The sequence below is a fragment of the Camelus dromedarius genome, chromosome 23 (assembly GCF_036321535.1).
Source record: "Camelus dromedarius isolate mCamDro1 chromosome 23, mCamDro1.pat, whole genome shotgun sequence".
In the NCBI taxonomy this organism is placed as follows: Eukaryota; Metazoa; Chordata; class Mammalia; order Artiodactyla; family Camelidae; genus Camelus; species Camelus dromedarius.
Genome location: NC_087458.1, coordinates 27,623,063 through 27,647,795, shown reverse-complemented (window position 1 = coordinate 27,647,795; position 24,733 = coordinate 27,623,063). Strand labels below are relative to the sequence as shown.

Genomic DNA, 24,733 nt, shown 5'->3' with positions numbered 1-24,733 from the left:
CTTCCACAGGAGAGGCTATAAACACTTTTGAGATGATAAATTACATTTCAAAAAGTGAGAAATACATTTTGTTGCAGTGGTCAGTTTCTCTCTTAAATTTTCTGCTTTCTCCATTTCGCTGCCTGGACAAAGAGTTAAATGTAAAAACCACATATACTATAAGAAAATCTGAGGAATACTTCAACTCCTCTCTGATAGGGAAGTCTTTTCTAAACAAAATAGTAGAAAATAAATCATAACTAATGGTAATTAGACCACATAAAAATGTAAAATTTGGTGCAGTTAAAAATACCATCGGCAGGGATGGTATAGCTCAGTGGTGGAGTGCACGCCTAGCATGCGTGAGGTCCTGGGTTCAATCCCCAGTCTCTCCATTAAACAAAACTTTATATATATATAAATTTTAAAACTAATAATAAATAAAAAAATAGACCTAATGACCCCCCCCAAAAAAACAAAAAAATACCATCAGCATAATTAAAAGGCTCCATAAACCAGGTGAAATATTTGCAACAAATATGACAGCTAATATTCTTAAACACATAAGGAATCATTGCAAATCAATCAGAACAACTGCAAACAAAAAAATGGTAAGGGGTCACATATATTTCACAGAAGAATAAACACTACAGACCAATACCCCTGTGAAAAAGCATTCGCCTCACTAGGAATGGGAAACGTACAAATTATAATCATAAAGAGATACAGACGCTCATTCCTCGAACAGACAAAGGGCTTGATAGACAGCATGGGGAGAGAGTGGAGGAAACTGGTACACCTTCCTAGGCAGCCGCCCAGCAAAGCTTGATCTAACAATACAATGTCTAGTGGCCCGCATTAAAGAATTGGAGATGTGAATGATTTATTTACAGAAATGTTCACCGAAGTACTGTTTATAAGAGGCAAGAACCTGGCTGTGATAGTTACGTGATAAAAGAACTGAATATTGTGTTTTCTGAAGAATTTTTGCTCTCATGGGGGAATCCTCATGACATAATACTAAGTGAAAGGGAAAAGTATGAAACATGATTTAATTATGCTATGCATCGCGAACATACATGCAAAGGCCTGGGGGAAAAGACCGTTAACAGTGATGGGAAGGTTACGAGCGCGCACGTGTGACTGAAGCACTGTGCTGCACACCAGAAACTGACACAACGTTGTAAACTGACCATACTTCAATAAAAAATACACATATACAGAAAAAAAAGTGATGGGAATGTAAACTGACACAAACTGGTATGAGTTTTTATTTTCTGCATGCATCACTATTTAAAAAAAAAATATTCTACAAGAAACATGCAATACCTGTATAAATAAAAAGTCACTTTAAAATGTTCCTAAAACTATATCATAATGCCCAGAGTTACCGCTCGGTAACAACGATAACTGAAGGAATATTTTTTAAAGGAAAAACCATTTCTTAAAGATCTCAACTTTGGGGGCTTAACATTCAAGAAATTACTTGTTTGAACTGTCCCAAAGAATTATCTCTTTGCCTTCCAGAACAGTAGTTTCCAAAATGCTCTAACAAGACCCACCCACTGGAAATAAAACTCTCAAAGGTCAATGAATGAGTTCACAACCCAAAAAATAAGCAAATGACACTTCTATAAGAAGTCTCTATTAAGCAAAAGAGAGCCTATGATCCCCAAAGGATAACCACCTCCAACTTATCGCCAATAATTTGAAGAAATGGTTGATTTTAAATGTAAGCACATTCAAAACCTTTGCACGATGTGTTAGACACTTTCATATTCAGAAAAGAGACAAAGGAAGAGCATAGTAAGTAAAATGCAAAACCCCTGCTTATTTCTTTGGACTTTCATTTAAAAAAAAATCATCTATAAATAAATAAATAAATAAATAAATAATAAAAAAAATAGAAAATCATGTAGATAACCCAAGTACTTACACTGCTGCTACCGAGAGCTAATATGTACTGAGTCCTTAATATATGTCAGGCACATAATAAAGCATTTTATATTTAGTCCATCATTCCATCCTCAAGCAAATCTTGTGAGGTAGGTTCTATTCTTAACCTCATTTTACAAAGGAGCTGTATGTGGCTCCCAGATGTTCTACAATTTGCCCAAAGTCACAAAGCTGGTAAGTGGCAGAGCCCGGATTTGAAACAAGGCAGTCTGTTCCTAGACCTTGCACTGCTAGCCCATTAGCTCTACTGCCTCGGAGTCCATGAAACAAGCAAAGGTATATGATTAGGTCTTTCTCTTCCAACTCCTGCCCAGGGTTCGTCTAATCCTCGTGACTGGAATCCTGAGCTTTCTAATCTATCAGTATCTTTTAGAATCAAAGATGCTACTGGAGTTATAGTGTTACTTCCTTTAAAGCAACGTATGGCTCAATAAATCAATGCCTTGTCTTTCATTGTTCCTGCACTGGCTTTATGTATAATTTCTCTTCCTTGTTTAGGGTTGCAGCTAGGAGACAATAAAACTAACAATGGAGCCCTTATATGAGGAATTCCTAGCCAATCGCGGAACAACAGTAAAACCGTATTGCTGGCGAAGCTTCTCTCTCGATTGCTCTAGTTGTCCTTACCACATTCGGACGGGCGAGGAAGCGAGAGTTCCCCACACAGAATTTTACCAGCTTTTTGGATTCCCTTATGGGCCAGTATATCCTCAAACAAAACACCTCACATTCTATGAACTGAAAACATCTCCTGGAAGCCTGGTGCAGAAGGGCCATGCGAACAGTTGCAGTGGGAATGACACCCACGCAGAATCCATGCTCTCTGAGATGAACGGCTATTTTGACTCGGCCGTCCGCAACCACCAAGGCATCAGGCATATCATTCTGTATTCCAACAACTCCCCTTGCGACGAAGCTAACCACTGCTGCACCAGCAAAATGTACAATTTCCTGACCATGTATCCAGACGTCACTCTTAGTATTTACTTTTCTCAGCTCTATCACACTGAGACTGAATTTCCTGCCTCGGCCTGGAACCGCGAAGCCCTCCGGAGCCTGGCCAGCTTATGGCCGCAGGTCACTGTGAGCCCAGTGAGTGGTGGGGTTTGGCATTCTCTCCTCAACAGCTTTGTGTGTGCCCTCTTGGGATCGCCTGTCTTCCAGCCCATCCTGACCGGGAGAGCACTGGCCGACAGGCACCATGAGTGCGAAATCAATGCCATAACAGGTGTGAAGCCCTATTTCATGGATGTTCTCTCCCCGGCAAAAGAGAGTCAGAACATAAAAGCTCAGGCAGCTTTAGAGGGCCACCCCGTAAACAACGTCTTTCCCAGGCAGTCTTTCCAAGTGACAAGCGGACGACTGCAACCCAATCTGACCCTAGACCCCAGGGTTCCTGTCGTTTTCGTGCTAGTGCCTTTCAGGGACCTACCACCAATCCACGTGGGACAAAACCCACGTAAACCCAGGAATATCATAAGACACTTAAGCATGCCTCCAATGTCATTCCAGGAAGCCAATGATCTCAGAAGGTCTCCCACTGGGATGCCAGTGGAGAGAGTAGAAATCACAGAACAGTTTGCAAGTATCAAAGAGACAGATGAAAAGAAGAAGAAAGGGAAAAAATAAAATCTGCATTCCTACAACAGGAGATCAAACTGCTACCAAAGGACTTCATTAGGCAATAACAAATCTAGAAACTTTCTCCTTAGGTCAGATCCAAGATGGAGATAACTGATACACTAAAAGCAAAACCTGAATTATTTATTATCTCAACTCTTTTAAAGCTAGACTGTTTTTAACATAATCTAAAACGTTTCCATAAGCAACTTGATCTCTCTCCTTTATTTTGAACATGCCAATATCAAAATGAAGCCATTAGCAACATGCTAAGATTCTGGTGTGGAAAAGGAAATGCCATTACTCTACACTACCCACATCATCTTCCCACTAAAAAAAAGCCCAGGGACTAAATAGCTTCCTATATCGGTTTCAGTATAAAAATTTGCTGCAAAATTGGAAAACAGCCTGAGGTTACTAACATTAAGTGCTGTTTGCAAAAGTATACCAGTGATTTTCCATGAATTGTTAATCGTGGACAGAAGATTTTAGGCAGCTCATTTTTTTTCCTAAAGTGCTTCAAAATAGTTCACGTGGAGAAGGCTCTTTTGCTAATTGATTAGATATAGCTACAAAAATTAATATTTGAAACCAGCCACCTGCTCACTTTGAGCTTTCCCTCGCGAGCAGATGATAAAGCCAGGATGATACATGCTCCTTCCACCACACGCCACATAAAATCCAAGCCACTCTTACTGGCTTTCAGGATTCCCGTTGCCCTGTCTCATCAGTAGGACTGTGAAGTTCTCACAGGTCAAGCACTCTCTCTCTCTCCCCTCTTTGATTTTTCCCTTAGGGTCTCACACAGTATCCAGGCAAAATTTGGGTAGCAAGGCTGTGAATCTGAGTCTCAATTACATTACCAATCATGGTTCCCCAACATTCCTTCTCCATTCCAGCCAAGTGCCTGCTTAACCAAAAAGATGCAATGAACATTTTTTTGGCCAGCATCCACCCCCCCTTTTTCTGATACAGCACCCCACTGCACGACTTGTTTTACTTCCCTCTTTTCTGACCCCTTCTATGTCACCAGTGCATAGCTATACCTTCTCTGAAAATCTTGCTCAACACACTTCCAAGTGTTCCTTGACCAACATGCTGAGGCTGTACATGAAAGCACTTTTTGCTTATGTTTAATTAGTTATATTTGCTGCCTCACTTCCCTCTTAGAAATATGTAAAAATGCACTACAAGAAGAATGGGCATTCATGTGTAACTTGCTACTAAATTTTTTCTTAATATATGTAAAAAGTAATGCTAAGCTAATAAGATAGTTTTGCCATTAGAAGAAAAAACAGAGCACACTATACTCCATGCAGGAGAAGGAGGAGGAGGGGGAAAGAAAGAAAAGAAAAATGTTTAGAATAGAAATTTCTATTGTGATTAAAATAAATACGAATCAAATTTGAAAAGCAATTTCTACTGTTAGCCTGAAATTTTTTATAGATTTATTAGAATATAATCATACTATGTATGTAGTATGTAGTAATTATTATTTAAAGAGGCACTGTTCAAGTTTATTATGAGATCATGAAATCATATGTCTACAATTTGGGATGTAGAGTTTTTTTAAAAAGACCCCAATATCACAAATTCAGCATATCTGATCATTATAAAAGTAGACAGATACAGGTGGGTGACTCAGCTAATAACGTCAGCAAGTCTGAGGGGCGTGGGGGCCAGCTGTGAAACTTCTTGCTTTGGGGGTGCCTCAAAAATGTTTCTTTAAAAAGTAGACCCAATTAGTCACTATGAAATCCATCGCCAAGGTGGTCAAAAAGACCACAGTATCAATCATGCTACAAAGGATCCAGTTAGAAACAGTCTGAAATCTATGACGAATTTGTATTTCAAACGTGAGCCTGGATATTAGCAGTATATAACAAAGGGGAAACTGTTGCCACAACTGTAGGAAAGAACAGTGCTTTTGGCAGATAAATGTTTGAACTCGTTAGATAAGAGTGAGGCTAGGAAGAAGAATATTACTGACAGATCATGCGTCCAGGCCAATACAGTCAAGCTTTAGACAAGAGACTGTTTAAAGAACATGGAGATACATGGCCCTAGGCAAATAGTCTCCATTTCCCCATCTGCAAAATAAGAGCGATGAGCCAGCGCATCCTTAATGTTGCCTTCAGCTCGTTTTGCTCTAAGATGACACACAGCAGAGCAACAGCTCTGTGGAGTGGGCTCTTACAGTGCAGTCATCAGGTCTTGCTGCTCAGCACCCAGTGGGTTCTCGGTTGTGTCCGGCAGCCCCGGAAATGTAGGGAAGAGTAGAAGCTGGGATGCTCCACCTCTCCTGAGCAAACTGGCAACGGCGAAATCAAAGAATCATAACTGCCGCCACACACATGGAAATCCCAGCAAAGAAGATACAAGTCAATAAATTAAAGCGGCCAGTGGTGTGGTGAGCTAAAACAGGCAGGGGAGGATATCCCAAGAAGCGGATGCAAGTAGGGGGAGGGGGGCATTTCCTTGGTGAATCAGACATGGTCCGGGGCTTGGGTCTCGCCTTTGAGGCTCAACCACCTGCTTGGTCAACACAGAGAAACTGGATTTATTAATCAGGGGCAGACCTGGATTACCAAAACTCTCAAGATTTACATATAAAAGCAGAAAGCTAACTGATTTCCAGTGAGATTTACAACTGGATATGAAACCAGATATCCGAACTGCCCAGCCTATACAGCATCTCCCGGTAAATAAGCCACATGGGAAGTCAGACTATAATCGGAGTGCTGCTTTCTGGATTGGAGGAGTTCCTAAAGTAATTCAAATGCTTGATGGTATCAGACTCTGTCTACTGGGCCGATAGACTTCGGCCCCTTGGAATGAAATGATGGGATGTGCACAAGAGCACCTGCCCCTGGCCAGTGCTTAGGTGGGCTAAGGCTGTAGGGGGCAACACAAACCTCGGTAACCAACTCCTGTCGTGACCAGTATTGATTTTCTATAGATGTTAACATTTCATCAAGCTACAATCTAATCCTGCCAGCCTAGGAGCAAATCTTACCACTTCAAACTGCTATTGGATATTTTTTTTGATTCATAGAGTATGCAATCCAAAAAGTTTAACTCACAAAATGGAACGCTATTTATCTTCCTTCCAAGGATTTTAAGGAAAGCCACATGGTAATCTATACTAATTAAAAATATTACTACTGAACATTTAATAAAAGCCTAGGCACTTTTCTAAGCACTTACATTGCTAACTCATTTAATCCTCCCAACAACCCTATGAGGTAGATATTATTACAGCACCTGTTTTACAAGTAACGAGAGCTTAAGCAACTGCTCAAACAGTAAAGGCTGAGTTGAGAGTCACACCCAGGAGGTCTAGCTCCAGAACCCATGTTCTTAGTCACTGTACCTTAATGCCTTTCAAAATAATTACAGTGTGGACTCACTACAAAACCTGGAAAAATCGGTATCTATTTAGTAACAGTCCTGTGGCTTTTCTGTGATTCTGCCCAAACCAATGTACCAATGGGCATCTTCTAGACTCAAGGCGCTAAGTAGGCTGGGTGGCCTAGGGTGGAGAACTTAAGTGGGTTCTAGATTCCAGAGTGTTGGCGCTCTCCCCACTCCCACTCCCTGCGACCCAGGACCTCGTGCCAAACAGAAGTCCTGAGATTACCTTACCTTGGATGTCCTTGGTTCTCAGGGATGTACCAGAGACCCTACTTAGTTAATTAAGTGGAATTGGCTCCCTAAAAGAATATGATCCAGCAATTCCACTTCTGGGCATACACCCCAAAGAATGGATAATTGGGTCTCAAAAAAGATATCTGCACACACGTATTCCTAGCAGCATTACTCACATCAGCCAATAGGTAGAAATAACCCAAGTGTCCACTGATAGATGAGTGGATAAAGAAAGCGTGGCATATGTATACAATGTAGTATGATTCATCCTTAAAAAGGAAGGAAATTCTGATACTTGCTGCAATATAAATGAACACCGAGGACACTATGCTCAGTGAAATAAGCCAGACACAAAAAGACAAATATTGTATGATTCCATTTATATACGGTACCTAGAGTTGTCAAACTTACCAACTCAGAAAGTAAAATGGTGGTTGCCAGGAGCTGGGGAGACAGTGGAATGAAGAACTATTATTTAATGGGTACAGAGTCTCAGTTTTGCAAGATAAAAAGAGGTCTGGAGAAGGATGGCGGTGATAGCTGCACAACAGTAACGCACTTAAAACTACTTAACTGTACATTTGAAAATGATTAAGATGGTAAAATTTATGTTATGCGTATTTTGCCACAATTTTTAAAAACTTAAGTTGAATTATTGACACCAACTGATTTCTCTATATACCAAAAAAAAAAAAAAAATGACCTCTTTCATGGGAGACTAGAATTAGGTAACAGGTTCTGTGTCTGGTCTCAAAATACTGAGATAAGATAGGGAAAGTTCACAGGAATATCTGAAAAATAATTATGTTCTTAAAAAATCATTACAATAATCAGTTCTTTTTTAAGTTCATAATTTATGGTTTATTTCAAGCTTTTGTGTTGTTTTATTCAGACCCTTGATACTCAGCTATATCCTTAGCTACATACTCAGCTCTATATGGCGCAAAGGTAAGTAATTTAGCTGGGAATTAAGAGACTTGCTGAAAGTAGAGAGTGGCAATTAAAAGCAGAAAGCTTCAGAATCCGACAGGCCTAATCCCCAAACCCATCTGCCACTTGCATCACTGAGTGCGCTGCATAACCTCTCTCAGCCTCAAGTTTCCTCATCCATAATATGGGAACATAATTCCTGGGCCTTAGATTAAATAATGTAAGTGAAGAGATTATTCACCAAGTGTCTAAAATGCAGTGAACACTCATTAAATGGTTGTTATTATTCATAAAATAGTAACAGAATAAGGACAGACAGCAGAAGGGGATAGGAATTGTTAGATCTTTCAAATTTTATCAAAACTACAAGTCTGAGATGGCCACTTTCCTAGGAAGTAAATAGGCATTACTAGAATTTGTGAAAATCAGGTTAGGGGGAGAAAAAGAAAAAAAAGTGTTGATTTTAATATTTTGCTTAAATAGTTAATAGTAGCAATAAGAAAAGCAGTATGTCTGTGGTCATGGAAGATATTTTAAACATTGAAAGAAAATGTTTTGTAGAACTTCTTGCCAATAAATTGGCATTCTAGATGAAATGCATGATTTACTAAGAGAACATAAATCCTAAAATTGACTCAAAAAGAGAAAGAAAACCAAACAAGTCAATAACCACAGAATATAAAGATGATCAAAGATCTACCTCTAAAAATCTGAGCAAGCCCACATAATTTTGCAAACCCATTCTACCACTTTCAAAGAAAAAACAATATGGTAATTTTCTATTATTCAGACTATTTCAGAGCATAGAAAACAAGGTAGAAATCTTCTCAGCTCATCTTACAAAGTTAGACTAACCCTAATGCCAAAACTGGATAAAGGTATAGCACAGAGAAATAAAACCACGGACCAATCTTATACACATAGATTCTGAAATCATGTAAACAAAATATAAACTAATCAAATCTAGCAAGTAATTAAAAATAGTAGTCGAATAGAGTTTATTCTAGAAAGGTAGGAATGATTTAGTCTAGAAAAATACAAATTAATTTATTACATTCATAAATTAAAAGATCAAAATCTGTAAGATTTTTATCATTAGGTTCCCCCAAAAAGCATTTGATAATTTCAGCAAGTCGTTCATACAAACCATAAAGAAACAGGAAGTAAGAACTGGTGAAATGCCGACATTTCCATTAAAATAGAAACAAAGAAGAGAAGCCTACTGTCATCCAATTTTTCAGCACTGTTTTTGAGAGTCTAGCTAACGCAGTAAGATAAGAAAAAGAAATCAAAGTAATATAAGCATTGGAAAAGATGTAAATTATCCTTATCTCAACTACAATGATTATGTAGCCTTAAAATAATAGTATTAATAAGGGATCCTAGTAATGGGAAAGAATATAGAATAAATAAATTTTAAAATCCATAGCTTTCATTTATATTATCATAAGGAGGTAAAATAAATAAATAATAGAAAAAGAGTCCCGTTCACAATGTTTAACAAACAAGGTTTATTCTTTCATTTAGCACTAAACTTTTCCTGAGATAGGAGTACAGATTTTTTTTTTAATTTTAAGGTCCTATTGTAAAGCAGTTCACCCTATCTACCCTACCTCAGTGTGTAATCATAAAGTTATGTAAAGCTAAAATTAATCACCAAGAAAAGAACTTGAAGATTTGCAGATTGGTGTTTCAACACTGAACCAGTTAATTTGCACACTAAGTACAAGCATTAAACCATAACACAGTCCATGGGTAACATGCTAAAAACTTTTTATATTGTAGTGATTATGTTGCTGGAGAACAGTGGTATTATCATTACCAGAAACAAAATTTATTTACTTTCTATTTATAATGTTTTGACATATCTGATTAACACAGTTCACTTTCATTTCAAATAATAAAAACATAGTGCACAGAATTCAATGTCTTGGTTTGTTAAGTATTTATCAACAAGTTTGGGGGAAAAGAAAGACATAGTAGTACTTGGTTTAAAACATCTGAAGAGAGAGACCTATTACAGGATAGTTTTATTAAAATCCTTTCTAACTAAAAAGATCCTTCACTCTTGGCATCATCACACAAAATAAGAAAGACGTACAAGCTACCACTGAAGCATTAACCTTGAGAAAATTCAGATTCAGTCTTACTTTTGAACCAAACCCAATAAATAAAATGTTTTAAAACCATAAGGAACCTTTATTTCAGGGATAAGTGCTCATTTGAAAAATTAAAATAGGAAAAATAATATTACTTAAAATGAATCAAATGCAATGACTAATACTAAAAATTTAGAATTTGCACAGAAGTAGAAGAATGTCTTTTCTATTTAAAGGATTATTAAGGACTGGTTTCCTCTCTCTCTCTCTCTCTCTCTCCACACACACACACATACACACACACACACACATTTCCCTAAAGCTTTAAAAGATTTAACTATTAGCTAATGAAGGTAGGGAGGTAATTAATGTGTCCATTTAAAAAAAAACTCAATCTCTAATTATGATTCCAAAATTAACTTGTCAGATTATTAATTTATTGGATGGAAAAAGGTGTTGAGTACCTACTGTGCTTATCACTGTGAGACAGTAAAATCTCTGCATTGGAAAAGAACACTTTTAACATGATTACATCTCAAATGTAATATTCATTATATGGCTGAGAAGTAATTATATTTAACACATTCAAATATAGAGCAAAATGCTGAGCAATCGAAACAACTATGCCTTTGAACAACTCGATTTTTAAAATCCCCCTCACTATTCCCTTAAGGTGATTTTCACCCTGGTGTTCCTTCCCAGTTCTAAAAAAGGAGAATAAAGAAATTTCCTAAATAAACCCTAATACAAAAGAATAGAACTGCAAGAGAGAAGGGGTGTATTAGCTCTTGAATCCTTATTTCCATTTGCTCTCAAATGCGCTTCTAATGTTCAATTTTCTCTTCAAAGAAAATCTTGATTTAGAAGAACAAAAAGTAAAATCATCTTTAGCATTTAAACAAGTATACTGTTTAGCTCTTACTAAAGTTAGCAAAAGATTGAAACTGAGAAAAAATATTAAAACAAATATTTATTCTAAGTTATATAATGCCATTCACCACGGTAATGGATCTGATACTTCGGTATATGACTTTTTAAAATAAATATTAACAACAGGTAGAAATTTTTCCTTTGCTGTCTTAAGACAGCCCTTGGGGGAGCTTTTCCCAGTATGTTTGCTCATAACTTGATTGTTAATTTAAATAAATGTCACTTCTATTACCTAAAAGATAATCTTATAAAAGAGTAATTTAATTGGGAAAAGGAAAATGAAATATTGCTTCTTCCTCCCAAGAAAAAAAGGATGCATTCCATTCCTGAGGGGTATCTGGCTATCCACCTATCTATCTGAGCACAAACATGTATAGATATTGATGTAGATACAGATATACATATACACATATGTATGTATATATGTCCAGCAAAGGTTTGACTTTGAGATCTCTCTTCCTCTTCTGATTCATTATTCTCAGTATGACCCTCAAATGTATTGCCTTTCACGTTTTATTCATCAATGAATAACTGAGCACCTGCATGCTCAGCTTTATGTCAAATGCAAAGGAAGAAACAAAAGAAGTATCAGACAGTCTCTGTCCTCTTGACTCTTTCGATCTCTTCCGGGGTCAAGATAAACACAATATATCATTAACTAATGTATAAAACTAGTGCCAAAATCAATGATACCAATAATAACGCATTTTACATTTATGTAGAATTTTAGAGCTTCAAAACGCTTCCCTGTATTTATCCTCAGGACAATCTTGTTAAGTAAACATATTAGCCCCACTTCAGCACTGAGGAGCCCGAGATTCAGAATTGTAAGTGGCGTGCCTCAGTCAATAGATGATGAGTGGAAGGAAGAGTCAGGACTCAAGGCAGGGTTTTCTGATTCTCAGCCCAGTGCTCTTTTCAACACAGCACAGGAAATCAAGGATTGAGGTACTTAACAGGGCAACAGCAAGCGCTCTGCTAGAGGCAGAATTAAACTAGTTCTGACAAATGTCCAAATTAATTTTATTCTGCAAATATGTGTACTTCAGTGTTTCACACACAGCACAACTACCATTTCCTCAGTTTTAGTGTTTTCACCTGTTCAGTAAGAGCTCTGCTCTCAGAAATGGGAATGTCAAATACAAAAAAGCTGGCCTAGTGGGATCCTATAAATCTTAAATCACAAAATCTTAAAGGTCTGGTTTCTACTAATCCTTCCACATTTCGTTTCTCCTCAGCACGAGAGAGCGTAACTCGCCCCCACCCTTTTCTAGCATTCTTGCGCCAGACAACCACTTATTTTAAGATGTCCATGACTGACCCTACCCCAAATTCCACAGGTTCACCCCAGTCTTGCCAAGCGGCCCCAGCCCCTGCCCAGGCACCTCCCCCTCCTTCCCAATGAATACGATACCTAGTTCAGGTTCTGCAGGTGCAGTCGCGATGCTGTCACATACCACTGACACATAAGATGTGACCTTTCGACTCCGTCCTTGGGGACCTCCCGCTGGCCGCGCAGCGCAGTTCCAACCCCGGGAAAGGGGCTCCCGGCTTAGGAACGAAGCCAAGGGCAGCACACGGTCCGAAGCGATTTCTCTGACAACTAGAACGATGCTGGGCGGCTGGGCGCTCATCACTCCGCCTCATACTCCTGCCAACTGCAGGGCACTTGGTCCGGCAACCAGTCCATTCCACCTCACAGACAAGTCCCTGCCAGCCGGGCCTTACGCAGCACCCCAGTGATAGGTCGTTGGAGGAGGTGGCGGCAGCAAAAGCCAATGCCACCCGCCCCCAGTGCCCATCGCCGCCAACCTAAGAACCCCCAGACAGGACCGCAGAGAAGCGTTTCCATGGAAACCCCCTAGGGACCACGTGACGCACTCGGACGACCAATCGCCTTTCCTCTGCCCGCGGCACCGCTTTCTGCCCGCCTCCTGCCCCGCCCCCCACCCGCCCCCTCCTGCTTCGCCTAGCCCCGCCCCTTTCCCGCAGAGAGTCTGCGCCTGCGCACTGCGTCCGGCGCGCTCCCGCCCTTGCGCGCTCCCCGCCGGGGAGCGTGGGGGCGGCGTAGGAGGCCTGAGGAGAGCGTGAGCCTGAGGAGGAAGGAGCGCGGCCGGCGCGCAGGCCCAGAAGCGCAGGAGCCGCGGCCGCGGGCGACGCCTCTGAGCGGAAGAGGGAAGTGGAGGCGCCAGGCTGCGGGTTCCAGCCGGGCTGGACTTGCGGAGGTAGAGGCAGCACCCAGAGGAGGCTTTTGCCGCCGGTCCGGATCGGGAATGTCGAAGAACACGGTGTCGTCGGCCCGGTTCCGGAAGGTGGACGTGGATGAGTACGACGAGAACAAGTTCGTGGACGAGGAAGACGGGGGCGACGGGCAGGCTGGGCCCGACGAGGGCGAGGTGGACTCCTGCCTGCGGCAATATCCTTCCGTCTCCGGCCTCCCTTCCCCGCCCGGCCCGGCCCGGCCCGGCCCGGCCCAGCCCGGACCTGCTTCCGGGACCCCGCTGCGGGCCGGGTGCGAGGGGCGGGCCCGGCCAGCTGCCTCTTTGGGGCTCCCCCATTCCTACCCCAGGGTCCCGCCCGGGGACACTGGCCCTCCCCGGCGCGCCGTCCACGCCCCCGGCTTCTCAGGTGCGCCCCGAGCTCTGGGCCCCCTGGGGGCCCGCGTGCCGACCGCGCCCTCGCGGCGCCGGAGCCGGTCAGCCGGACAGTGGCGGGGCTTCAGCCGTCCTCCCCGGACGGTGTTTCTGGGGGTCTCTTTGGCTCCCGTGTGTGATTGGGAGGGTTGGGCCTCGTTCTTCCGTGATTTTGTTTTAAACGTGGTGATGGTTTTGTTTTGGTAGCGTTAGGGTAGTGTATTTCATGCGGGAGACATGGGTCGGATTGCAGAAATTGAGGCCCGTCTGTCCTTTCAGCCTGTGGGCTTTTTTTTTTTTTTTTTCAGAGAAGAGAAAAATATAGATTGCACAGAATTTGTTAACTGGGGAAGGGGAGTGAGTACAAACCCACCAAAACCGCCCGGAAGGAAGCCGGGAGCCTTTTACCTGCTAAGCAGAGGACAATGGAAAGAAGGGGAATCCCTGGAAGTATCCGAAATAAACCCCAATGAATAAAACAGAAGAAGATGAATCATTTGTACAAAACTCATTTTTATAATCCTGGAATCGTTTACATTTTAGTTAAAATGTGGCTGTCAGTTCCTGGTTTTGTTTTTGCATATTTGAATATTCATGGCTTTGAGGGAGTATTTGCATCAGCTCTTTTTTAGAAAAATATACATGTTGAAATAACCAAAGCTGTAGTTTTTGAGAGTCTCAGTTACTGAATTCACTCATTTCTAATTATTCTTGGGTGTATTCATACGGTAAGGAAGGCTTTTTAGACCCTTTTCTTCATCAGTGTCCTATTAACTTAAATGTGGAAATATGTAAGTGAAAATATTTGGTAGCAACCACAGCTGGTCTTAGAGGCGCCTAAAATACAACATTAAACATTTATCAACATACAGGTGTTTCTTTGTTTCCAGGACTTTTACAATCAGCTGTTGCTATTTTGCATTATTTGACTACTTATGTGTTTGGTGTCTTGCCAATGAGCCGGTCTGCAAAAGGCATGCTTCTCCAGAAGTCCATTAAGCCTTGAAAATAAAAGCCTTCCACCAACCATAGCTTTTTTGGTCAGATCTTTTTCTTTAGAAGATAAGTGGTGGAAATTATTCTGTCTTAAAAACATTCTTTCTGTTGATGTCTGGTGAGACTAACTTTAGGTGACATGTGATGACTCTTAAATGGTACTGCTGTATCCATGAGGTGGATCAGCTTTTTAATCAATTCATCTTAAAATACATAGGTACTGTCTTTTCTCCCCTTGTTACAAGAACAGACAAGCCCTGCTCAGGCACTACAGATGGAGGAACAAGTGAACTCTGTGTGGTTTTCCTTTTAGGGGAATGACTGTACATTCTGACAGTCTGATTGGCCTTCTGTTTCTCATACTTGGCAACTCACTGGTGCTTTCAAAGTGAGACTAAATGTAATAGGTGTGGCCTAAGACAATCTGAATGACCTTTATGACATAGGAGAGAAAATACTAAGCTGCTGTCTAAGGGTCATTGAATTGTATCTTCTATAATGCTGCTTTTTTTTTAATCAATATTGAGAGGTTGCTAATTATGTCATTCAGATTGCTAGAGTCATCTGCCAGAACTTCAGTTAATATAGAATATAATTCTAGTTAAAGTTTGGTTTTTATGTGAGAATCACACACAAAGACATATTCTGGTTGAGTATGAGCTGTCTTATTTTGGGGCCTGATACACATGTTCTGATAGATATTTTAGAATTTTAAAAAATATCACTCTGGATAATGTTTGCATATGTGTCTTACTGGAAATGACAGGTTATCAAGGTATTCAATAATTAGAACAGTTTTGCTTTATTTTAAAAATTTTTGTTTTCGGTATTTTACCTTTGATTGACATCCTTGAAACCAACATGTTGGATTTTCCACTATTGAACATAGTGATCATAGTAATTTTTCTTTCTATGCATAAAGTCAAATCTTAAAAATCAGTGGTTCCTGGGAGTTACACTTTCCTGAGGGCTGCCCTTTGCTGCTATCCCCTTAACCTCTGTCACAGGAAACATGACAGCTGCCCTACAAGCAGCTCTGAAAAACCCCCCTATCAACACCAAGAGTCAGGCGGTGAAGGTGAGTCACAGACAACAAGTGATCTCTGCTGCTATCTTAGCGTTCCTAGCAGAATCCTCTGAAGTGTCGCAGAATCAATCAATATTTTAACCATTTACTCTCTTTGATGTAGAAGAGCTCCCGATGTAGTTTGATAGGTAGAAAACTGACGTATGAAAAAATAGGGCTCTACCGTTGAATTATAATAATGCTGCACAGTAGACATACTAAGTTTGTTCAAATGAGAGAGATCATTTTTGTGTCTTTTTAGAGGAGGCTGCTCAGGTTGAATTTGAGCAAAGGCTTGGAGAATACATAAAACTTTCATAAAATAAGCAGATTCTATTTGCTTTTTAAAAAAATTGTTAAAAATTATACAAGCCTTAGGTATTACAGAAAACTCGGAAATGTGAGGGAATAAAAAGGTAGTAATCCGTAATCCCACCACCCATAGATAATTAATCACTTTTTGGTGTTGCTATGTGCTTTATAGATCTTTTCTATGAGTGGTGTTTTTTTTTTTTTAATGAAAATGGAATGTTATAACCTTTTTCAACTGTATAGCAGTATAATTGAATGTCTTTCCTTGGCAGTAAGTTATTTCTATAATGTTTTTAAATTAAAGTTTATTCTTAAATGTACAGTAGGTTCCAAGACAACACTTCATTCTAGCTATAGGTGGCAACAGATGCTCTGGCAGGGAATCTAGATATTTAAACAGGAATGGAATTAAGGTTCACTGCCTCAGGCACACGGAACAGCTTGCTTTTTGCCAGATTTCTTAATTCCACCTTTCCCTGAGGCCTTCCTTTTTAGCTCCTTGAGTTTCTTCTGTTCCTCTTTCTTGTTTCTGCTTGAATGCCTTATCTTCCTTCCTTAACTCCTTGGCCTGCTTCTTTCTTAGGCTGCCTCAGGGGCTGCTTCTTGCCACCATCACAGCCAGACATGGTGCCTGCCGCCCCTTCCCCAGACCCTGCCACTGTAAACCTAGTTCTATAATATCTTTTCTTTTTCCATCAGTTTATTGAGTCTGTTGTCATTAATTCTTGTTCTGCGGGATCTTGGGTTAGTAAGTAGTCTGTTTTCATGAAGCTGTTTTGTTATTTTTTTTAATTATTGAAGTATAGTCAGTTTACAATGTTGTGTCAATTTCTGGTGTGCAGCACAATGCTTAAGTCATACATGAATATACATATATTCACTTTTATATTCTTTTTCACCATAAGCTACTACAAGATATTGAATATAGTTCCCTGTGCTATATAGTGTAAGTTTGTTTATTTTATAGAATATCTTTAATGGCTGCATGTAGATAATGCTACAGTTTAGACATAACCCATCTCCTTTTGTCATACATTTAGATTATTGACCTTTTTTTCTGTTGTAAATAGTACTGAAATAAACAGTTTTTGGTCAATTCTAATTGTTTCCTTTGAATAAATTTCTAGCAGTGAGTCACTGGATTTTAGACTGCATTTTTTTTAAGGCTTTGGCACATGTGGTATTGCCACATTGCTCTTCAGAAAAAATGTATAATTGCATTCCCTGTGCCAGTCTTACAGTGATTCTTAGGAAACTATTTAATTAGTTATTTATTGTTTAAAATGAAGCCCAGAGCATTGACGCTGCTGACCATGGCTATTCATACATCCCAGGAGCCCCAGGCATCTCCTTTGTTGAATGGGAGTAAGTAATATCTTAGATAAATGCGTAATAATTGTCTAGACAACATAACCTTTTGTAAGGGGAAATTTTTCTTTGGTTTTTAAGAGTAACAGCATTGAAATTTCAGTTTTACCACCTTCTGCTTTTATACGGGTGGGTTTTTTTAATCCAGGTTTGTGGGTGGGAGGTGATAGCTCTGGGTGCAAGGATATTTTTCTAAATAGGGTAATTGCATAGTCTTTAAACTGAAGTTAACAACAGGTGATAGAAACAAACTATACAACCCTGACCAGTAGGAATGCTAAAGGTGCTACTTGGTGTTGAATAGAAAGAGAAGCAAATCGTCGAAATGGGAAATTACGTGTTCCTTGTGCTTGGCTTGATGGGTAAAAAAATAATAACTTTGCTGTTAGAGCAGCCTTTTATTAAAGACAAAAGGTCATTATAAGTGAACATCACTTGGCTGTAGATACGAAACTTAGAATAAATTTTCTTAAAAACTTAAATTTTTATTAATAACCTATTTCTGAAGGATGGTTCAAGGTAAAGATGCAATTCAATTTCCTTTTGTCGTTTGTATTCTTTTTTAAGATCAAGAAATAAAATGTATTGACTTAGTAAACTGGTAGATGATCACACCTATCTGTAAGCAAGTCCTTTCGTCTCTGCCTTCAGCTATGTCAGGAATCTGTCCACCTCTGACCACCTGCACTGCTACCATGCTAGCCAGAACGTGCTGTACTATCGCAGTGACTTCCAAACTGGTCCCTGCTTCTGCCTTGTCTCCTGCTCCCCTTCTTCCCCACCACCCCCAGTGTGGTCTCAACATGGCAGCCAACATGAGCCTGTTACAGTGTAAGTCAGATTATATCCCTGTTCTTCTCAGAACCTTCCAGCTTCTCGTTTCTCTAGCTGGAAGCCAGACCCCTCACAGCGGCCTGCAGGGCTTCCATGCTGTCTTCCCGCTGCCTCTCTGACTCCCCGTCCTGCTGCTCTGCCTCTGCTGCTCCGCGCCCGCCGTCTCGGGTCCTTGAGCGCAGTGAGCACTCACTCAGAGCACCTACTCTTTCCTCGGTCTGCAATACTTTCCGCAAATATGCCCCAAGTTTCCTCTTTTAATGTCCTTCAGGTCTTTACTCAGATGTCACATTTTCACTGTGGCCTTTCTAAAAGTGTAACCACCCCCACCCCGGCTGCACACGCACACATCTAAATGGTCTGTTCTTTATTTGCCCTCAGGATCGAGCAGGCAGCATTGTCTTGAAGGTGCTCATCTCCTTTAAAGCTAATGACATTGAAAAGGCAGTTCAATCTCTGGACAAGAATGGTGTGGATCTCCTAATGAAGTACATTTATAAAGGCTTCGAGAGCCCCTCTGACAATAGCAGTGCTGTGTTATTGCAGTGGCATGAAAAGGTAAGTTACGAATTACAGATCTGCATGACTGGCTCCTTTGTCATAGTAACAATGGTGGCCGCTCTCAGCTAAATAACTATTTTGACTTCCTGATTATACATTGTTGTTATTACAAATATATGCATGGAAATGAAAGTTTAGATTTATGCTTAATAGCCTTGGTCTTAAGAGATTCTGATCTGCAGTGCTTAAATTTATTCAGTAATGATTATTGCTCATTGAACACAGTCTTGAGCTTTGATCTAAATCAAAACTTGAAAATAAGGAATAAAATCAAATCTTTGACAGTGGCCAAAAGGTGGAAACAACCAAAGTATCCATGAACAGGTGAACAGATAAAGTGTGGTACATACATACAATGGAATATTATTCAGTCAAAAAAAGGAAGTTGTGATACATGCTATGGCACGAATGAACCTTGAAAACATTATGCAAAGTGAAATAAACCAGACATAGCAGGACAAGTACTGTGTGATTCCACATACACGAGACACCTGGAATAGGCAGATTCATGGAGACGGGAAGTAGCTGAGGTTACCAGGGGCTGGGGACAAGGGAGAATGAGAGTTAGTGCTTAACAGGTACAGAGCTTCTGTTCAGAGAGATGAAAAAGTATCGTAGAGAGAGTGGTGATGGCTGGACAATATTTGGAATATAATTAATGCCACTGAATTTTACATTTAAAGATGATTAAAGTGGTCAATTTTTTGTTACATATTTTATGACAATTTTTAAAAATGAAATCCGGGGTAGGATCAAGAATTCTAAAAGATTTTTTTTTCTGTTTTCATGTATTTTATTTTGCAGTGTAAGCAGATAACTGGTACACTTTCCATCAAAAAAAGAAAAATGGCTAAGGAGAATTTTTAGCTTTAGGTAAAAAGTTGGTAAGGTAATCTTTAATACCCAACTCTTACATTATATTGGTATGAATAAACCAGTGTAACATTCAGATAGAACCAACCACAGGTAAGGTGTATGTTTTGACATCTCATAGTTCCCAGAACTCGGTTTTCCAGAAGCTGTCGTCTGTGTGCCTGAGTGAAAGTGCACACGCGTCAGGTGAGACCAGGTAGCAGAGCTTGCTGTTCACCTTGGTCAGGTCACCGTAGTCCTCGTGCACAGGTCTGCTGTCAGATAAAAAGTGCTCACATCTATGGGTGGGATAACCATTCCAGGTTTTCCCAGGACAGCCGCTGTTGTCCCAGTATCATTATGAAAATTCCTTTCACTCTGCAGTGTACCAGTTTGGAGAATAATTTATATAGTCATCCTATTCATGGGATGTTTTTTGTTTGCTAACTGCTGAACCATTAGTTTCTGTTCCGTGTGATCCTTACGACAGCCCTAGGAGATACATAAATATCTTTATCATCCTCAATTTACAGATGAAGAGCTGGCTTTAAAACCTATCAGCCCAGTTTGAGTAGTTTCAGGGTCATAGCAAACACTGAGCACTTACTATATAACAAGCACTTTATAAATATTAACTCATTTAATCTTCATAAAAATACTAGGAGTGAATGCTTGCTATTCCTGTTTTGTAGATGGGGAAACTGAGGCACATGTTAAGTCTTCATTTATTTCTAACAGTCATCAGGTTTTTTCAGTCTTACTCCCAAATACTCGTTAAATCATCCACCCCGAACCATCTCTGATACAACTGTTCACAGCATCTCTCACAGTTTGCTGCTATAGATTCCTAAACTGCTCTCTTGGCTGCTAGTTTTATCGCCCTCAAATCTGTTCTCCACCCCATCACCAGAATGTTCTTTCTAACATCCACATCTACCCTTGTCAGTCACCTGCAGAATAAAGTCCAAGTGCCCAGGTCCAGCCTTATCTTCATGCCCTTGAAACAGTCACCCAAGTCCAGAAAGCACAGAGTTCCACACAGGATCAACCCAAAGAGGAGCACACCAAGGCACATAGTCATCAAATTGACAAAAGTTAAGGATAAGGAGAAAATATTAAAATTAGCAAGAGAAAAGCAACAAATAACACACAAGGGAATTCCCGTAAGGCTATCAGCTAATTTTTCAGCAGAAACTCTACAGGCCAGAAGGGTGTGGCAAGATATATTTAAACTGATGAAAGGGAAAAACTTAGAACCGAGAGTACTCTATCCAGCAAGGCTCTCATTCAGAGTTGATGGAGAAATCTAAAGCTTCACAGATAAACAAAAGCTAAAAGAATTCACCACCACCAAGCCAGCTTTACAACAAATGTTAAAGGAACTTCTCTAGTCATCAAATCATAAGAAAAGAACAGAAAGAAGAAAGAGGGGGAAAAAAAAAAAGACCTACATCTTCATGTCCTTCCTCCTCTAGTGCTCCAGCGGTGAGCATAATGAAGTGTTTTCCCTGAACACACCATAATGTTTCACGCCTCTATACTTTTGCTCATGATTTTCTTTCTGCCTGAGTGCCTCCTTACCTTTGATGTCAGTCTGTCCCCTGCTTGTCCATTTAATATGTCATTTCCTCCAGGAAGCCTTCCCTCACCATTCCACCTTCCTCTGCACCCTCAGGTCGGGTGTATGCCCCTCCTCTGTGCTTTTACAGCACCCAGAGCATAGCTCTGATGTCATTTCACACGTTATGTTATACTTACGTGATCTGTTCACGTCTGTCTCTTCCCAGTAGACTCGAATGCAGTATTTGTTCCCTTTTGTAACCCCAGCATCTAGCATAATGCCCAATACACAACGGTACACGGTGTTTTCAACCACGAGTAAACCAGAGCTTCAGATTCCTAATACTTAATCATGACTTCTGATTTTTTAAGGTAAAGTCAAAGTTCCCAAGTTCTTAGCTATTAAATAGTTATTTTCTTAGCTTGAAAAATAAATCTGACCAACTCTGACTAAACGGAACTTAGGACGGTTGATCCCAGTTTGAATTTCTTCCTGATGCTGCCGAGAATAAGAGAGCAGCATGAATGTCCTAAATTTATATCTGAGCACTTGTTTTAGGCAAGAATGTTGTGCTGCAGATCTTTAAGAACATACTGTTATTTGAAAACGACACACCAGAGTGTACGCTAGCATCTCAGGAGAATGTCCCTGCCTGAGGACAGGGACTCTGAAGGGTTTTTTTCGTTACTGTATCACCAGTGCTGGAAACAGTGCCTGGTGCGTAACGGGTGCTCAAGAAATACTCGTAAAAATTAGTGAATCCAAAGTCAGTAGCTGCGCACATTTCTCCTTTAAGAAAAGCGTTTTACTCGGTGTGAGAGCTGAGCCTCTGTGGTTCTGTCAGCATTTATTTACATTTTGGTCTGTGTTTAGGCACTCGCTGCTGGAGGAGTGGGATCCATTGTTCGAGTCCTGACTGCGAGGAAAACCGTGTAGTCCAGTGGGAACTGGATGTCTCCCGCAGGGTGGGAGTTGCTGGTACAAAGACCAAAACAACCAAATGCCACTGCTGCCCTTTGGGCAGCATCCGTTTCTCTCAGCTTTGCCTTCTTGCTTCCTTTTCATATCTATAAAGAAGAAAATTACATATCAGTTTTCCTTTAATGAAAATCAGGATATAGTACAGGCAATGTTTCAACAGGAGTGTTTCATGCTCTCAAAACTACTCCAGTGGTGTGTACGCCAGTCTGTATATAGCATAATTTACATTCAAGTTTAACTGTGCAATTTTTAACCCCTATTGGCTGGTGTGGGTTTTTTTGTTTTTTGTTTGTTGGAAGGGTTTTGGGGGGTTTTTTTGGTTTTGTTTTTGACTGATAGTGAGAAATTTGATCAGAATTTGAGGCCAGTTTCCTAACTTACTGCTAGCCAGGAAATGATCTTTATTAAAAACAAAGATGTTTGAGAGACTGGCAGCTATTAACTAACATTGCAAAACTGGACCATACTTCCCTTATTTAAGCAAAATGTGTTTCTGGAACCAGCGGTGGCTGAACACCACGACCAGGCTCCAGCTCGGTTTCTGCTTGCCTCCGGATTCTGTGAGTCTAAGTACGCGTCCTCCTCTCGGCATCCAGTAACCGTGGCCTCTTGGTTCCTTTGTGGTCACCCGGGCTGTAGAGCAAGGAGTCCTGCTCTACACAACGTGTCTTACAGACCGTTTATAAAACGCAAAGTGTGTTGGCCAGAGCCTGTTTGGTGCTAGCATAAAACTTTTGCTCCAATAATATGGCCCTATTTGGGGAACCTACTCCAAATCAGAAAGGACATAGAATCTTTGATGTAGTTCAAACTCTGGGCAGCCTCGGAATGAAATACTGTTTTCTTTGGAATTATAGTGGCTATCTTTGACATTATGAGGTACATAACTAGTATTTAATACGTCCTATAAATGTCTTCAGTGTTCTTCAGGGTAACTGAGATCTCATAAGATTTGGTTCAGTTCCAAACACATACACATTCTGTATTTTAGCTCAGTGTTTTTTAAAAAAAGATAATGCCACACATCAAAAAAGTGTTTACTTTGTTGGACAAACCAAATCAGTTTTCAAAAAAATGACCGGTGCTTTTGAAAAGTTATCATTCAGTAGCTCTAAAAGATACCACCTGAATGCTTATGACCAAGAGAGAGAGCAGACTATATTTAGTATTTCTTATATCACTGACTTATGTGAAAACTGGTACAGAAATTCTGTAAACTCTTTGCTGTTTTTGATACCTGCTTTTTGTTCTGTTTTGTAAAAATGAAAAAGTTCAGAAAATAAAATGTCAGTGTTGAATAATTTATTTTTCTCACTCTTACTGTAATACTTAGAATGTATAGTTAATTAAGAGGAAAGATTTCCTGTTTTATCACCAAGTCATTATGCTCTTTGACAAGAACAAATTTTGTATAGAAGGTTTATAAAAACTGCTTTATTCAAATATAAAGCAGTAGACATGGGGCGTCATTAATAAACATTAGCAGTGACGCCTCTGGAGCGACCCCACAGCCCCGTGAATGCCCCCAAGCGCCAGAGACAAGACCAGGATGTGCCGGTTGGCCTTGCAGCCACTGTCACTTGTTCCCGGCTTCTAAACTATTTCTTACACCTCAGGTCTTCTGTCCCTACCGACTCAAGACAACCTCTGTTTGCTTCCGCACTGCACCTGCTTTAAAGCTTTAGAAACTCACAGGCAGTTCAGAGGGCTGGAAGCTGAGAGAAGCGAAGCTGCGGGTGTCAGGTGGTCCAGTAGGTAATGCATAAGCACGAACAAACCTCAGAACAAAAGCAAGTGACACTGCGATACTTTTTCATAAAATCCATTTCAACACTTTCACAACCATAGTGTTGGGGAAAATTCTGGGGTTCTGTGTTTTATAGTGACAAGAATTGGTGTATTCAGAATTTGCCAGCCAGCTTTACTCAGGGCAGATAGCAAAAATAGGTACCAGAACGGCATAGGGGCTGGGTCAGATGGATGCCAGCTGGAACCCACTGGCTCAACTCATGCATTTCGGCTAAACGTCAGCCCAGGTGCTGCTGGCTGACGGCACCGTTGGGGGGGGGGGCGTGGTCGGGGTGAACTGTGGAGAAAAGACAAATGCTAAGGGACACTTTGGGCACAAAAGTGATTCTCCCCCCACCCCATTCCCTTCTACTTGAATCTCGGTGTTCTTACCGTTTGTAGCCATTTTTGTGTTTTGTTTTTGCCACTTTTTAAAGGCTCATGGCCCCTTTGTTGATCAGCAACGTTTAGTTACATCATGCCTGATGGTAAGCGTGATGATGTGTCACGGAACGCCATTAACACAGGTGGAATCAATCTTGTCAACTGGACAACTTAACTGAGTACTTTTCAAGTGTGTACTGTGTTCCCCGGGATCACGGAGGAGACAGAAATGTCT

General features: G+C 40.4%; 3 protein-coding genes across 4 annotated transcripts in view; 2 read left to right on the top strand and 1 right to left on the bottom strand.

The window, feature by feature from the left end:
- The window catches only part of RGL1 (ral guanine nucleotide dissociation stimulator like 1), a 257,097-nt gene extending 244,094 nt beyond the window's left edge, over positions 1-13,003 (bottom strand). For both annotated transcript variants that reach the window (XM_010988516.3, XM_010988518.3), the window contains exon 1: positions 12,577-13,003. The gene's annotated coding sequence lies outside the window, so the exon portion shown is untranslated. The remainder of the gene's footprint in view (positions 1-12,576) is intronic.
- Positions 2,464-3,594, top strand: APOBEC4 (apolipoprotein B mRNA editing enzyme catalytic polypeptide like 4). The gene has a single exon (XM_010988515.3). It carries the CDS (start codon positions 2,464-2,466, stop codon positions 3,562-3,564), a length of 1,101 nt encoding a protein of 366 aa, XP_010986817.1. The 3' UTR covers positions 3,565-3,594.
- Positions 13,004-13,249: 246 nt separating the features above from the next.
- Positions 13,250-23,627, top strand: ARPC5 (actin related protein 2/3 complex subunit 5). Its single transcript, XM_064478082.1, has 4 exons — positions 13,250-13,579; positions 15,798-15,869; positions 18,753-18,929; positions 22,219-23,627. The coding sequence occupies exons 1-4, from the start codon at positions 13,436-13,438 to the stop codon at positions 22,279-22,281; spliced, it is 456 nt and encodes a 151-aa protein (XP_064334152.1). The 5' UTR covers positions 13,250-13,435; the 3' UTR covers positions 22,282-23,627.
- Positions 23,628-24,733: the final 1,106 nt, after the last annotated feature.

Excerpts from the sequence above, each read along its gene's own strand:
- APOBEC4 (XM_010988515.3), top strand. The coding sequence starts at position 2,464 with ATGGAGCCCTTATATGAGGAATTCCTAGCCAATCGCGGAACAACAGTA.
- ARPC5 (XM_064478082.1), top strand. The coding sequence starts at position 13,436 with ATGTCGAAGAACACGGTGTCGTCGGCCCGGTTCCGGAAGGTGGACGTG. Across the intron at positions 13,580-15,797 it reads TGGACTCCTGCCTGCGGCAA|GGAAACATGACAGCTGCCCT; the intron begins TATCCTTCCGTC and ends ACCTCTGTCACA. Across the intron at positions 15,870-18,752 it reads CCAAGAGTCAGGCGGTGAAG|GATCGAGCAGGCAGCATTGT; the intron begins GTGAGTCACAGA and ends ATTTGCCCTCAG.